Below are 16,251 nucleotides of genomic sequence, written 5' to 3' on the forward strand. Positions count from 1 at the left end.
AATTGATTTCCACAGAAAATAGTGAAAAAAATCAACACAGTTAGCTAGAGCGACATCTTCACAGTTGTTCTTTTTTTATTGATTCAAATTACAATGGAAAAGCATAACATCACATAAACACAAAATAAATAAAATAAATAGTTTTTCTGAAGAATAAAGTACACTATGTCTCTCAGAAACTCTTGAATGAGGGTTCAGAATGTGTATGTAAAAGGTGGCATTAAAAGAAAATTCTCAAGTACAAGTGACTCATATTTGTAATTAGTTAAAGTACTTAAGTTTAGTCAGGTAGAACATTTTTCAATGCTGTTTCTCATGTCATAAAAGGTAAAGTTGTTTTCCAAGGCTTCATTGGAGATACATTTTGTACCGAGCAGAAGTTCCCCACAGGAACACAATGTGCATATTTCCCCTAGCCCGCCCCATTTGCTTTTTTAAATGTAAACTTCAACAATCAAGACTCTCTCTCTCTCTTTTGGGGGGAGGAGGAACGGGTTTATTTCCAAAACTGATATCATCCATAGCTGCACAACAGATGCAATGAATACAAATGATCCATAATAGCCACATTTTTAAACATGCCGATAGTAGAAAATAGTTATTTTGTTTAACAGAATGTAAACAGAATTCAAAATGCATCTCATTGTGTGCAACAAATGACAAACATGATATGCATACAATACTGTGTTGAAAGCAATGTGACCACAACAAACATGTGCACAATGTAAGCTAAACACATAATAAGCAAGTGAGAAAGAACCACGTTTGTCTTACATTCATATTTAGCTCTCTGCCAATGTCACGGCTCGTCACAGTTTTCAACGCACAGAAACAGAACTGACTTTTGAAACAAGGAGAGCATTTCATGGTTCATCTGACGGATCACTTCTCTGTATTTTATGCACAATACAGACCATAATATATTAAGCTCACAATATATTGTCCTTTTTTTCAGGGAGGCAATCGGTTGAAGGGAATTGATCGATTTATTTGCAGTTGATCTTGCAAGTCGTCTGGAGATTATTGACAACCAGCTTTTTGACGACGTATACATCCGGAGTGTCGTGTTCTAATGAAGCAAACAAGCAACAAATACGTTTGAATACCTCTTTTCCTCTGCTCAGTCAGTCACTGCTCATCATTTTTCTCTTTTCCTTCTGAAATACACCTTCCTCATTGAGAAGGTTTTGCTGGTATCTGTTCATGCTGGTATCTGTTCACCCAACTTCTTGTACTGCAGGCTTCTTTTTCCCCCCAAACTTGAGGAAAAGATGGAAAAACAAACACTGCAGTGAACAATCATTATTAATGCCAGACGGTCGTTCACAGTAAACTTATGTAGAAAAATAGGTGGATACATTTTTATATGCTTTATCGCCTACCATAATCATCCCTTTATGTGTGTGACAAAACAGAGGCAGTAGCAGGAGGTGTATGACATTAAACTAAACTATACTCCTGATATAACACCGTAGCCTTGGAGGAGATATCCCACTGGGAACAATATGCCATAATCTTAACTATCGAACCCGTTCAGAGCGACTGAAAAAGATTTTCCGTTATTGGGCACTTGTGGACAGCAGGGAGGAAATGTCAGCCAAGAGGGAAATTCAATCTTTATAGCTATTTGTTCATACAAAAGAAAATCAGGGGATTTCAAATGACGTTTGAATAAGAGTGCGGATGAGAATCATTGCAGCAGCTAAGACGGTCATCATGTTCTCATGGAGAGAATTGACAGGCCATTTTAGAAGAGCAGTGTGTCTCACCCGCTCACTCTGCTGCGAGGCGAAAAGCTCCACTGTGTATATATGTTTTCTATACACTGTTCAATTTCTATTCACTAAATGAAATGCCTTTTTCAAGTTCATAATAAATACTTACTTACCTTACTCAGTTGTCAATGTCCGATATGTGGTTCTCTATCTGCAATTAAAAAGAAAAAAATGCATTATTCATGTTGGTGACATCGAAGGACATCAGTGAGATACACAGTCATCCGTTCTCGTAAAAAAAAACACAATGTTGTTGTATTTTAGTTTTTGTATTGATTAACTTGTGATGGGTGGCATGTACCAATGTGAAAAAAAGAAAAGAAAAAAAGGCTACTAAAAATGAAAGAGTTTCAGTTTATTCTGATGAAATATATTTATTTATCTATAGATTAAAACAGAGAAAAACATTAAGGAAAAGAAGAAAAATTAAAAGCTAGCACTGTAAACAGTTTTAGTTTTTCATTTACACATAAGCTAAATTTCTTCTTCAGAAAGTATAGATTAGTTGGGTACATTGGTTTGCAACTATAGTGCATAAAGCGTCCCGTCCCCATATTACAATTACCATTAATACATGTGATTTAATGAAGAGCATCACAGTTTTGCCTTTAGGAAAAAAGATCTAAAAAGTATTTTGTTCTAAAATACAAGAAATAAATAAATAAAAAAGTTTGATCTAATGAACCTGGGGGTCTCAGACATGGCAGTACTGTGAAGGACTTTATATCTGCACCAAAAGGGATGGTGCTTGATTTTACAGGTCATTTCCGACAAAAAAAAACTATGCAGTATCCTAGTAATTAAAGAGATAATTAGAATCTCTTTGGGTAAAAATTTTTTTCCATGAAGGCTACTTTACTTCACAACGTTTAATGTTCAGCTGACCTCGTCTGACTCTGTCTAAAAGAATTACTCTTGGAATTAATTAATTGTAAATGTACCAATTGAGCACTGTCCCCATTTTCACTTAATAAAGCACCACAAGTGTTACCCCTGAAGGCACTGAAGTGACAAACCTTAGTAATAGCAGAGACATGACTGTCTAGTCGATTGAAATAAGTAGAGAAATATAGTTTAGTCTGAGGCACAACTTATTCTCTGTCTTGTGTAGAGTTAAAAGGAGAAGATTGAAAAACGCACATCTTTACAGACTATAGTCCTGCATTCTGTTAAAATGTGCACATTGCCCACAGCTTTGTAACAGCTTTGTAACAGACTATTTTTTGGCTGGACCTCTTGTAACTCCCTGGTTGCCTGGCAACTGCTCAAAGGCAAGAATCAACCCCAGCACATAATCCTGCCCCAAAAAAAGGAAAAACTTTTTAACACTCTGGAAGGATTTAACAGACAAAAAGTGTTAATTGAAGAGCTTTAGAGCTTGGTAGAGATATTTTGATAGGTTTGGATGAAAGCCATGCTAACTGCATTCTCCCACCCTGTTTCCAATGTTTGTGCAAAGCTAACTAACTCAAATCTGACTATAGCTCCATATTAACCATACAGAGATGGGTGGCTTCAATATTTTCATCTACCTCTCTGCCAAAAAACAAATAGCGCATTCCCCAATGTGTAGTACAGAACTATGTATTCCTTTTTATTCTTAGAAAATTAAGACATGTAGGCCTAGCACATGTACAGCTCATGTAAGCAAACATAGGCCTACATCAAAGAGACGGATCACATAGTCCTACCCTTCACACTTCCTTCCTCAATCAACTGTTCTTAATGTAGTGTGTGTGTGTGTGTGTGTGTGTGTGTGTGTGTGTGTGTGTGTGTGTGTGTGTGTGTGTGTATGTGTGTGTGTGTCTGAAAGTGACTTCTATCAGAATTACACATACATGCACAGATCCTGGTGAACACATTTTCCCAGTGTTAACTTTAGAGACCGTAGAACTCAGTCCGTCCCCTCACTCCTTGTTGAAACTTTTAAAATGGCGTCTCGGGCTGCTCACCAGATCACTGGTGCCTTCGTCTTCAAAGTCGTCTTCACCGCCGTCTGTCATCTCCCCCGCCTCCACCTCCACTGTCCCCTCCGCTTCCTCTCCACCAGAGCAGTCTGCTGTGTCACCATGGAGACACTCGCACTCCTCTTGTTTCCTCTGCATCTCTGGCAAAGAGACAAGGAAAAAAGAGTGAAAGACTGGAGTGACCCATCAGAGCACAACAGATTTATTTATTAATTTCTAGCTCGTTTTTTTAAGCCACACTATAAGAGCTTTTATATATTTTACTTCACCATGCCCTGTGTGTGTGTGTGTCTTTGCTTTCTATACCATGTGAGCACTGTGTGTGTGTGTGTGTGTGTGTGTGTGTGTGTGTGTGTGTGTGTGTGTGTGTGTGTGTGTGTGTGTGTGTGTGTGTGTGTGTGTGTGTGTGTGTGTGTGTTTGCAAGCAGACATGTGTCAAACCTCACCGGCATTGGAGTGATGTTGCCTCTCGATCTTCTCCAGCCTTCCCAGCAGGGAGTCGATCTTGGTCTTGATCTGTGACAGCTCCTTTTTGATTGTTAGGAGATGGTCTGTCTTCACTGTGAGCACACATTAATATACAGTTAAAAAGCATTTGTAATGTGATGTCTTTGACAGGAGACAAGACAGTTACAAAAGCAACCGCTCCCGCACTGCTCCGACATGTCTCTACAGCTAGGTTCATTGCCAGAAACGTGGCTCAGGCACATATTGTTAAAAGGGCAATGGAAGCCAAAGTTTATGGTGTTTCACTTTATTGCATTATGAGGAGAATACAAAGCCTAGGCAGTTTTTTAACACCTGATTTTTTTTCCCTCACGCACACAGTACAGATAGGTAGCTGATCGTGAGGAGATATTCACTGCTTTTGACAAAAAGTGATTCTCCAGAATCGCTGATGCTCCACCTTTAAGAACTAGATTAATTAATTGAAAAATAATTGTTAGTTACATCCCTCAACCTGTCTTAACATGTTTTTGCTCTGCAATTGTTGCAATGTTTCCAGATCTCAGTAACTTTTATGAGTATACTTGTAAAAACAAAGAAATGGCCAAAACTACAAAACCCAAGTTGTAATAAACAACATGACAGGTAGGAGGAAAAAGGGACAAGATCGAACATACATTTAGGGGCTGTGATGGAAGAGCCCACGTTGGGCGCTCTGGATGAGGAAGAGGAGGAGGAAGAGGAAGAACAGGTCCTGAGTGGAAAGGAGGACTTGGCTCTGCGTGTGGAGGGGACAACCAGCCGCGACCGTTTCATGGGGATTACAGCCCGGGTCGGGGGAACCACTCGACCGTGGTATTCAAAGAGTCTGAAGATAAATGAAAAACAAAGTTGCAGCATTCGTAAAGAAAGAAAAAAATAATTTGAAAGAAAAAAATAATAATTTAGCAAGGAGAAGCAGTTCTAGATTTATTAGGGGCAACAGCTAAGTGTGTCCTCCCCTGGTGTTTAGTCCCTCCTGCAGTCCGTAGATTTCATCCGAGCAGCAAGAGGAGCTTACAAACCACTTACTGGATACGCTGCAGTAGAGCTTTGAAAGATAGTGGTACACGTTGAAGATTGAACGCCACAGCCCCTCAATCAAAGCTGCTCCCCGTTGCCTAAGACTTTAAAAAAATGCCAAAATGGCAATAATGACTCAAAGCTGAAGGACTCAGCTCTCAGGGATATTGCAAATTCGAGGAAGCAAACAAACCAATGAATGTGTCAAAAAGGAAGACACATGTTCTGCCTTGCCAGCACAAATGACCAGCTGGGGACTATCTGACATTCAGTATTCGCCTGTGCGGATAAAAGCATCATTAGTAAGCCCAACGGAGAGGAATAAAAACCTCCTCAATATGACATTCATTATGCCTATGATAATGTAGTTACTTTGCCTCAAATTGAAATGGGGTTATTCTGCTCCAGACTCGTCTTTACCTAAGTGCCTGAATATGAAATGGGGAGGAAGGAGAGTGGTGCACTAAAAGGGCTCAATATCAGGATAAATGAAAAGGTATATGGAAAGTTAAAAAAGGACAAAGTAGCCCAGAGCCAGAATGTACCACAGGATTAGCCTTTTCATTTTAACATACCTGCTGTAGAAATCATCTCTGTAGTAGTCATAGTCAAACTCGTAGCCACTGTGAAGAAAAAACAGAGTAGTAACGAAAGGCCAAAAGAGTAGGTCAGCAAAGTAATATAAGACTGCTATAGTGAAATAAATAGTAGGCGTTTCACACAGACCTGTAGAGAGACGAGAGAGGCCGCTTGGAGACAATTTTAGGCCTGTATGGTTTTGGTTCTCCTGCCATGTTGATGTCTGGAAACAAAATGAAGAAAGATGTCATGATACAATGTAGTAGATTATAATACAGAAAGAATTCCCTTAAACACCTCCGTTGTTTTGTCTTTAGTGAGAATCTTTGGACATCTTCCTGTTCTTGCAATGATATCAATGTCAAACTATATTGGCTTGGAAACTTTTACAACAGTTCTTTACACAAGGCAGAACCTTTGCAGTGAAACCCCTGGATACAGAGTCAATGTTTTCAGAAAATGCCTTATAGACAATGTCATGCTTTTATGTTACCTCATTCATGGCAACTACAGAAAAAAACAGCAGATGATACATCACACTCACAGTAGTTTCTCCCACCACATCAACAACCCTTTATTCAAACATTACACAGAATAAAGAAAATGTAAAAACACAATATGGTCATTATCAAAGCATGGCATCAAAAAGGGTTTGCAGTTGAGATTTCTTTTATCCAAACAGCGAAAAGCAAAACCTCAAGCGTTGAACCTCAAGCTTTTTGATGCATTAGAAATTATCCTTATTAAGGTGCGCCCACACCAAACGCTTTGCACGTCCTAGAGGCGTGGAAAATCTGCATTTTTGCATAGGAAACCATTGGTTTAGGCGCGTAGATGAGTTACACGCGCTAAAGCAGTCTAACACGCCTATGCGCCTTAGCCATTCACTGTGATATCAAAGCCCTTTTTACCCGTATGAAATAAATGAACACAAGGATGTTCATCATGAAGAAAAAAGACAAAGTCCGTCTATGAAACGCAAAAACCTTAAAGGTCACATATTATGCTAAATGCACTTTTTAAATGTGTTCTAACATATCCATGGGTCCACGGTGTGCCTAGAGACTGCCAAAATATAAAAAAAATATCAATCTCTCCTTTTCTCACTCTCCCCCTTTCTGAAACCCCCACCCCTCCCCCCCAATATACTCCAGTCAGAATTCTCGCCTACTATTACGTCACAGTCGGCACAGCCACATCCCCATATTTTCTTTATATGTCCATGCTTCCCCCCCACATTAGTAACCAGAAACTTCCACCGTGCAGTAGTCTATGATAACTCCTCCCCCCCCCCCCATTTCTTATTGGTCCACGGCCCCGAGATCCTCTGGAAAATTTTCCGAGCGACAGCCATGTTGTTTTCCCCGCTAAGCGACAAGATGCAGCAAACCATGCAGAGTGTTGCATAAACCAACACAGAAGCATTCTGCTCATAATCCACTAATTTATATTAATCACAGCAGTCTTAATAATGCCGCGTTTATAACGAGACATATTCAGGGATCAGATAATGGATAATGCAATAATAAATGCATATTTAGAAGAAACATTTATTCAATTAAATTAATTAAATTAAAAAAAAAATATTCACAATTCTGCTGCAGCTTCTTGAATGTAAGAAGTTAGAATAAGCATGAATTTATGAATCAACTAATCAGGTAAGTCTACAGAAAAAAATTTAATTAAAGAGTTTGTTGGTGCTTTATGGGAGCTTTGTGTGAGAGAAGAGATTAACATTAACATGTTGAATTATCACTGCTGCCTTAAAGATACAAGTAGATAAAGACAAGCAAAGAGGCTGAAAATGTTTTGCTGGTTATCTTGGGGCCTTGAGACAACTGAGACATTGATTGTTGAAGAAAGGGATAACAAGTCAATGTGAGGGCACAGCGTTCATAACATTTTGTTCTCTCCGTAAAGTGAAGGACAAATTAAAACCCCATTCAAATGCATTTAACGACTACGTTGACTCATCCGGCGTACATACAACACGTCTCTCGTCTTGAGTGTGTGTGTGTGTGTATGTGTGTCACAGCCCCTCTCACATATTCAAACACACACACACTCAATCAGCTGCCTATTTGCCTACACGTTACAACACATTGTGTGCAGATTTACCATGTTGGTAGGATGGCCTAGACGAGGAAAGGTAGCCGACCAGTAACCATGAGGTCGCTGGTTCGATCCCCGGCACTGGACAGGAGGGTGTAAGTTGTAGTGCCCACTATCTCTACCATTGTGTCCTTGAGCAAGGCACCTAACCCCAAATCTGCTCCAGGGGCGCTGTTCTACGGCTGACCCTGCGCTCTGACCCCCTCTGAAGTGTGGTAACTTGAGAATGGATATGCGGAATGACAAATTTCAACGTAACATTGACTAATAAGGTAACTTAACCAAGGTGCTATGTTTGGATCGTTCCATCTGGAGGATGTATCGATAGCTCCCAGGTGAACAGGGACGACTGTATCATTATCATAATAGGCTCCGATGAGGATGTGACTGAGTGTGTTAAGTGTGCTCCCCTCTGGTCTCCTGCTTAGGCTGGCTTGAAGAGGGAGCGGAGCACTAAAAAACACTCTAAAAAACACCAACAATCCTTCCAAACCCACGACACACACACACACTGAGCCCATGATTAATTACAGTCATTATCCTAATCATATACAACTATATATAATGTGTGTGTGTGTTTCCATAAAAAGGTTAAGCCCAGGAGATCGAGGGACTGTGTTGCTAAGCAATGGCCGGTTAGAACTTGTTTGATACTGTTAGGCCTAAGTGTATGCAGCAGCATCACATTGAGGGGGAGTGTAAAAAGTCACTTTATGCTGAAACCATTATAGTCAGCAGAAGAAAGTAACAAGGACAATTCACAGACTGCGAATAAAGAAACAGACACAGGAAAAGCACTTGCCATCCTCTCCAGTGATGAAAGGACATTGTCGTTCAACGCTGGTCGATTAAAAAAAAATGGAAGAAGTGCTGTCAGACAACGATGTAAAACGTGGCCCTCAGCGAAACACAGTGTCGGACAAAAGAGCATTTTTGTATTAATAATACTAATATGGGAACTCATACGGTATAATACAAATCTTAAAGCTGTATTACTATAGACTTTTTTTTTGGCAACTTGGCACTAGCACAACAAACTTTCTAAACTAGGGGATGCCAGCTATCCATCGATTGTATTAGTACTCAGAGTATTCTATCGATTATATGCTGTGTTGCCGAGATTGTTGAGATTAGATTGAAGCAAACCATTTTAAGACGATCACAAAGGCTGTTACAATCAATGCCTCTTTCAGAACACATACACAAAACTTAACCCCTTGCAAAGTTGAAGCAACACTTCCATGAAGCCTCAAAGTAATCGTCGCTCTGATGATAGTCAGCTATTGTCGTTAACTTTGGCACAGAGCAGGTAGTGAACAATGGGATTTTCCGAACGCTGCCTGGGACAGTGGTGACGTGTTGTTGGTGAGAGCACGTTTGTGGAACAGAGGGGGAACTGCCGAGTCCAATGATAATTAGCAGTGGGTTTGTCACTACAAGTAACCTCTTCTACATTATACCTAGACATGAACTATTAATGTTAAACAAAAACAAATGCTTAGGGCATCTTTCAGGATATTACTATTCTAATTGTATGCATTACAGATTGTACTTGCTATATGTTACAAATCGATATCGGAAAAATTATATCGATATTAATGTTGTGATGTTAAGTTAAACCACTGCACTTAATGACCATATCATGCACTGTGAAATAATTCAGAGGCAGATAGTTTTTGATTCCTCCTCTGTGGTCAAAAGGGGATGTTATCCCGCCGTCTCCCCTCATCCGTGCACAAGATGAATGCAGCAATCACTGGCTTTACTAGACCTCCTATTAATTAAGGGTCTCCTACAGCAAGGAAGTGGATGAGTCCAGTAACAGTTTTATCCACCCCCACGGCCGGGAACCTTAAAGAATGCAATCACCACCTCAGTAGCCTCTGACACAGTTTGGGTTCATTCATATTAATAAAGCTGTGCTAAATCACCTGAGAGTGTGTTGCTGTGTTACTGCAGTAGAGTGCATTTACGTGTGTGTGTGTGTGTGTGTGTGTGTGTGTCTATCCGAGTTTGAAATAGACCCCTCAACTCGGCGTGCCCTTCAGCTCTTTGTATCTGGAAATGTGGATGAGTCATTGTAGCAGGGGCACACACACACACTGACTGACACACATAAACCAACAAATAAATGGGAACTAGTCCACAGGGATGAGCTTGTTTTTTTTTAAAGAGGAAAATGACTGTAAAGTAGGGATGGGGCCGATCCGATCCAGTATCGGTATCGGGTCCGATATGGCCGAAATCTGCGTATCGGATATCGGACTGACAGCTCCGATATTAAAATCCGATTTTTTTTTTTTTTTTTTTTTTTTTATGATTTTTTTTTTTTTTTTTTTTTTTTTTTGCTATGTAAGAGCGAACATGCGCCGACGTTCGGTGGAGGGAGAGAGGACATCACTTTATAATTTGACATACAGTACATATCCGTTTGTTAGCCAGTGAGCTAACCAAAGCTAATCCAAGTCAAGGAAGTGGAGAGGCTTGTGACAAATTCTACTATGTAAAATACAGCCAGAGAGAGAAAGACTGTTTAGACAAACAGACCACCACATATTCTAGTGGGGCAGAAGTGATCATTGAGAAGGATTTCTGCCTTTAAGATAAACCTATATGCATTTGTGTATATTTATTGCTCTTTTAAATTAGAATTGCTTAAGCCTTCCTAGCCTAATACATAACATCACCACCAACGAAAAAATGTATAACAATTATGATATCGTATCGGTCAGTATCGGTATCGGCCGATATCCAAACCCCAGGTATCGGAATCGGATCGGAACTAAAAAAAGTGGATCGTCCCATCCCTACTGTAAAGGCCTTGTGCTGCTTCCTTTAAGCCCTACACAAGCTGATTTATAGTGTACAAGCAATTTGCCTCTTGACTGGGGCTGTTCTTATCGGTAACAATACATTTGGAGAGACTTTACATAACTTGGACAGTTAACACTTCTTTTCTTGATTCATGACTCTTCGGGAATGTGTAATAGGAAGAGTTGTAAGTGGTTATGAATATCAAACTAGAAGTAAGTGACGTGGTAATACAGCCGGAGAAGTTATATGAATATATTTCCTCAACAGGGTTCCAATACCCATACTTCGCTGCCATTTAGGCTGTAAATAAAATATTCAGGATTTCACAATTCTTGGGATCAAATGCAGAATGCTTAAAAAGTCCCAGCTACCCTACTTAATTTTTTAAGTATGGAAATCATCATGTTTTTTTTGGCGATTTTGAACCACAAACCACTGCACACCGGAAGTTACCTCACATCGGCCTCTGAGTGAAAACAACCAGTGATGCAACGGATATATACAGTAAGCAAGAGGCAAGTTCAAGGTGCAATGTTATCATATGATAAGTAAAAGTATGTCCACTCTTTTAGCCAAATGCATGCTAACTACATACTTTTTATGATCAGCTGTAGTATCTAGAATATAACAAATAAATGGCAACTTGGAATGCTGCCATAGTCTTTGGTAGGCAAAGGATCACTCCTGGCACTGAACAAACTCTGTCATGGCTGTAACACGCATCCCGAGAGCAGGTGAGCAGTATTTGATTAAGAGATCACGCAGGTACCTGTGTGTGAATACAAATGTGCCACTAAGAGCTTTCCTGCATGACAGCGCTCGCAGATTCAAATCTGTAAATCTGACAGGAAGGACTTGCATTATCTCGGCTCAAGGGCACAGGCAGCATCTGCTTATGTATTGAACCTGAGAGTGTGTGCTTCATCCAGAATGGCAGGGGGAATGACAGGTTGGGAGCGCAGAGTGTAAATGTGTGTCTGGTGCATATGTGTGTATGCATTGTGTGTGTGTGTCTGCGATGCCCTTTGGTTCCCCCACCATCTTTTTTTACTAGTCAATAGTCAATTTGACAGCTAGTCCATACTTTTGTTAATCCATTTAGCTAAATACTAACTTCTACAATCATTATTTCTAGGCATGGGATCATATGGAAATGTCATGTCAGATTATCCTGGCCAAAATAATTGCAATACACGATTTCATCCTGATTTCATCATACACACACGTTTTTTTGTGAAAAACAAACAATCTCAAAAAAGTACAAGGGACAAGCAGAATCCACAGCCATGGTGGTAAGTTTAGGATTTAGGAATGACTGGAAGTATTCAGCGCTTCCCTTGAGGCAATTTAAAATAAATCAGGAAATCCATTTAGGACTGTGTAAGAAAGGTAATCAGCTTTTTCAATGATTCAGATAACCTCTCTAGAGGTCTTTAGAGTCAATAGAATGTTGACTACTAACAAAATGTAACCGGAGATATTTTAAGTTTTGAATATCTGAAATAAACTGCAGATGTCTTTGATGTGATTCATGTCGATTTTAAATACAAACTGAATGTTAACGGCTTGCAATATAGACCCTGTGAGCTTCAAGACATTATTGTTAAGGGTTATTTAAAGGGTTACTAGTTTGGTCTGGCTTTGCGAGACTACAGCCTTACTGATTCCAAATCAGGATGAGATCCTAAAGGCTTTAAGAGTTTTTGATACGGTTGGAAAGGGAGCACGTCCTTTCTTGATGAATTCCTTACACTTTGCTTTTTCACCCTCCTGAGGAAAATGGTTATTTAGCAAGCGCCTAGATTTTGGCAACTGGTCTCAGAGCATCTAATACAATGTAGAGAAAATTAACTTTTAGAGATGCCCACTCATAATACATATATTACACATGATAGCTTTAAATCAGCAGGCCCTAGATTGAGTAGGAAATCACCCAGACAGTCTTATTGCGGCTGTCTGTTTACAAAAGAAGAAGTGACACTTACAGGGAACTCAGACTGACCTTACAAACACAGAACAGAAAGTGGCAGATGAAGAAGTACATCAATACATAACAAGACACATTTGACAGTTGGTTGTTAAGAACATACAAACCCAGATTTAGTGAAAGGTCACTAAGAGAGTTTGAATCACCAGACAGTCTTATTTCGGCTGTTTGTACATAGATTAGAGAAGTGACACTGGAAGGGGACTTGTACTGACCCATAGCACTGTGGGATTGCAGAAGTGAAACGTGGAAAGAACTTTGGTTGACCTTAAACACACACACACTTAGAATAAGACAGAGTTGTATAGATTAGATTGACAAGGGGCCCCCACTTTTTGCACATCTACAACATGCATACATCGTCACTGATAAGAAGAGGAGGATGACCCTGGAGAAGAGAGAGCCGGTTTGAGTGGCCATACTCAGTGCTCTGGGACCAGGCCACGTATAAGTAAAATACGCCCCGCCTGCATCATGTTTTGACTTTGACCTATGAGACCTCACAAGAGGAATCCCTATATAATCTCAAGCGCATCATTGTTAAGCGCCTTCTTCTGGGAACTTAACTCTAGGTTGACTTCTCATATTTAGGACCGTGCACGCTTGACTGTACGGAGCCATCTATTCTGCTTTTTGATGAAATAAAGATCACTTTATTAACTTTAACCTCCTGACTGGAAACTCTGTCCTTCATACCTTCCTGGTTGAATTAATTTCACAACAACAATTATTTCCATTAATCCTGCTGAGCTATGGTCCATTAAGGAAAACATGATGTGGGACCGCTACATTTTCAGGGCTGACCGTGCTCAATAAATCGCATGGGGAATACAATTCAAAGTTGGCGAATGTTCTTACACCCGAAGACTATAAATAAATCATAATGGGAATATTGTAGTAACCCGAGGTAAAGAAAATGTAGTCTTTCATCTCTCCTAAACCGTTAATTCACTTCTCCTCCTTTTCCATTTGCGGAGCCTTTTGTTCTTGTGATGCAACAATGTGGCTCTTAAGTGCAACGCTTTGAAATGTTTGAACCCCTAGCCCGTCCATAACTTCAACCTATCCACGCGCTTTTGAGTCTGTGTAAGCAGCTGGAAAGCAATATGGCAGCTGCCCCCTATTTGAATCCACTTGTTCATCTACACTGAGACCTGGCCTCCTCAATCAGAAGTTGACTATAGACACAGGGGGCAGCATACAGTATATTGGTGCAGAGCTAATGCATCATACATCTGCCCTGCATTATGCATCAGTGACAGGCTATACTATGTAGAGCTGAAATAAATAGCGGATTTATATTTCCAACTAGTGGATCAAGCTCAAACACAAAGAGAGATCTCGCGAGAGGATTAAGTGGATAGAAAAGGTAGTAAAATGCTTATTAAAATACCTGCTGACTTAAATAACATTGTTTTTTATAAGATGCTCCATTAATCTTGTCATTACTGTGTATGTTTCAGTGATCCAGGAGATAAGTAAAATTAAACCGTCAATAAATAATAATTTTTGGTTAAACTGGCCCAAAATTGTATGGAGAAAAACACAAGTAATGAAATTATATTGGATATATTGAATTTTTCTCACATTTTGTCGATCGAATGTTAGAGAAAATAGGGTAGCAGATATGGAATGCAGGTGTAAATAATAAAATGAATGATGGCTGAATTCGATTTAGTGTGCTTCAGTTTCAGGGTCCTGTTGTTTTGATGTGCGTGCTTTGCTCAAGGTCAAGCCTGACTGGGCCACTTGAACAAAACGAAGCCATCGTTCACGTTAGTAACAGCCAAACTGTGACAAAGTCGAAATGGCTGCTGTGAAAAAACCTTATGATAGAAAATAAAATGAGTTGCAGCCACGCCTTACTTCATGCAGTTCAAAAAATATTCATGAAAGTAATTGAGATGCAGAATCCACAGGCTGTACAAATTATTGATACTGAAATATTAGATTAACCAATTATCAATAATTAATTTCCTACAGATCTGCTAACAATGCTCCACCAGCTCGTAGCTGGTTATGTACACAGGTGCACAGCACACCTGGAGCTGCCATGTGCAACCAAACACTGAACAGCTGAGAAGTACTAAAAGCTATAAGCAGAGAAGATCTCATTAAAAAAAAATCATAAAACCACCACTCTTATTTCTAAGGATGCAGTCACAAAGTAGCCTAGATTCTTCAGGCAACAATGTCCTGCATGAGAATAGAAAATATTCTCTCACAGTTTCCCTCAAAACAGGATCAAAATGGATGTTCAGATTTGCTAAATTATAAATCACATTATCCTGGAAATGCCAATGATTCTCTTGTATGGCACCAGCACCAATAACTTAATTTTCCTGCAGGATAAAAGCTCAATACAGGTAAATGTTTTAACAGTGCATTTTAAGGTGAAACAAATATTTTTTTTTAAAGAAAATGTCAAATGCACATTGCAACAGAACTAAGGAGCACAAAGCAGTGGACACAATATTTCAAATCAACTGACAGAGAACATAAAAAAACACTGCGCAAGTAGCATGCACACAGTAACATTTTTATAACAATAACTATCACCCAGATGTATCACAAAGTTTCTCAAGAAATTATCTCTCACAGAATGAGACATTTGAAGCAGACAAATGCCAATGTCATGTAAGTGACACTGGCCGCTAGAAAACACCTGCACTTCATGTCCAAAACTTGAAGCGACATAAACAACTTTTATCATCAGTGATTGACATCTCGTAGGCTACTCACATCTCTGGTTGCGACGCCTGCCTTTGTACATGGTTAAGTCGAGCGAAAAAACACAGGCGTTAGCTCTGTTGTGGCTTTGACGACTTTTGCTTCTCTCTTTCTTTCCTCTATTCCTCTCTTATCTCTCTCCCAAAGAAGCGACAGATTGCCGTTGCACTCCCAGTTACCCACTCAGCCGAGCCAATTCAGACCATACCATTTGTCAACTATTTCAGGGGGAACTCTCGCCTCAAATAGTCCAGTCTTAACCAAAATGCAGGAGCAAAATCACCTTTTTAGGCCTCTGTGTCACACAGACTTAATTATGGGAAAAACTACCAGTTTTATTATGTACCCATATGGATGACAGTTTATTTTTTTTACTAAGTCTCTCTCGCTTCCCCCCTTAAATACGACATTGGTGTTACCCGATAATATAGGAGCAATATAGGAGTATTTTGGCATCATCTAGTGGTGAAAGTTCTAGATTGCAACGCTCCCTTGCTTACCCCACCCATTTGGAGAATTGACAGAAGCTACGGTGGCCTTCAAGGACAAGTAGCTCATTACTAAAGATGCCATCAACAACCCATGCCTCAAGTCTTTCCTCAATACCAAGTGATGAGATGAACATGTGTTTTTTATTCTATAGTACTTTTTCTTTGACTTCTAACCGATGAAAATTAACCAAAACATAATGTTGTGAACCAGAAGACCAAACAATGAGCTGAAAGACATTTAAAACTCAGCAGAGCCAAGGGGAACCGCAGATTTGAGTTAAAATTAT

At 39.7% G+C, this 16,251-nt stretch overlaps 1 protein-coding gene across 1 annotated transcript in view; it reads right to left on the reverse strand.

The window, feature by feature from the left end:
* Window positions 1-1,893: 1,893 nt before the first annotated feature.
* The window catches only part of LOC307255254 (RNA-binding Raly-like protein), a gene marked incomplete at its 3' end in the record, with an annotated part of 30,756 nt that continues 16,398 nt past the window's right edge, over window positions 1,894-16,251 (reverse strand). Inside the window, exons 3-8 of the mRNA XM_080033913.1 lie at window positions 5,978-6,053; window positions 5,827-5,874; window positions 4,867-5,057; window positions 4,189-4,302; window positions 3,728-3,882; window positions 1,894-1,926 (exon numbers count right to left, since the gene is read on the reverse strand). Of these exons, the coding sequence (XP_079890039.1) occupies window positions 1,894-1,926; window positions 3,728-3,882; window positions 4,189-4,302; window positions 4,867-5,057; window positions 5,827-5,874; window positions 5,978-6,053 (617 nt within the window). The remainder of the gene's footprint in view (window positions 1,927-3,727; window positions 3,883-4,188; window positions 4,303-4,866; window positions 5,058-5,826; window positions 5,875-5,977; window positions 6,054-16,251) is intronic.

The sequence above is a fragment of the Ammodytes marinus genome, assembly GCF_949987685.1.
Source record: "Ammodytes marinus genome assembly, chromosome: 9".
Classification (NCBI taxonomy): domain Eukaryota; kingdom Metazoa; phylum Chordata; class Actinopteri; order Uranoscopiformes; family Ammodytidae; genus Ammodytes; species Ammodytes marinus.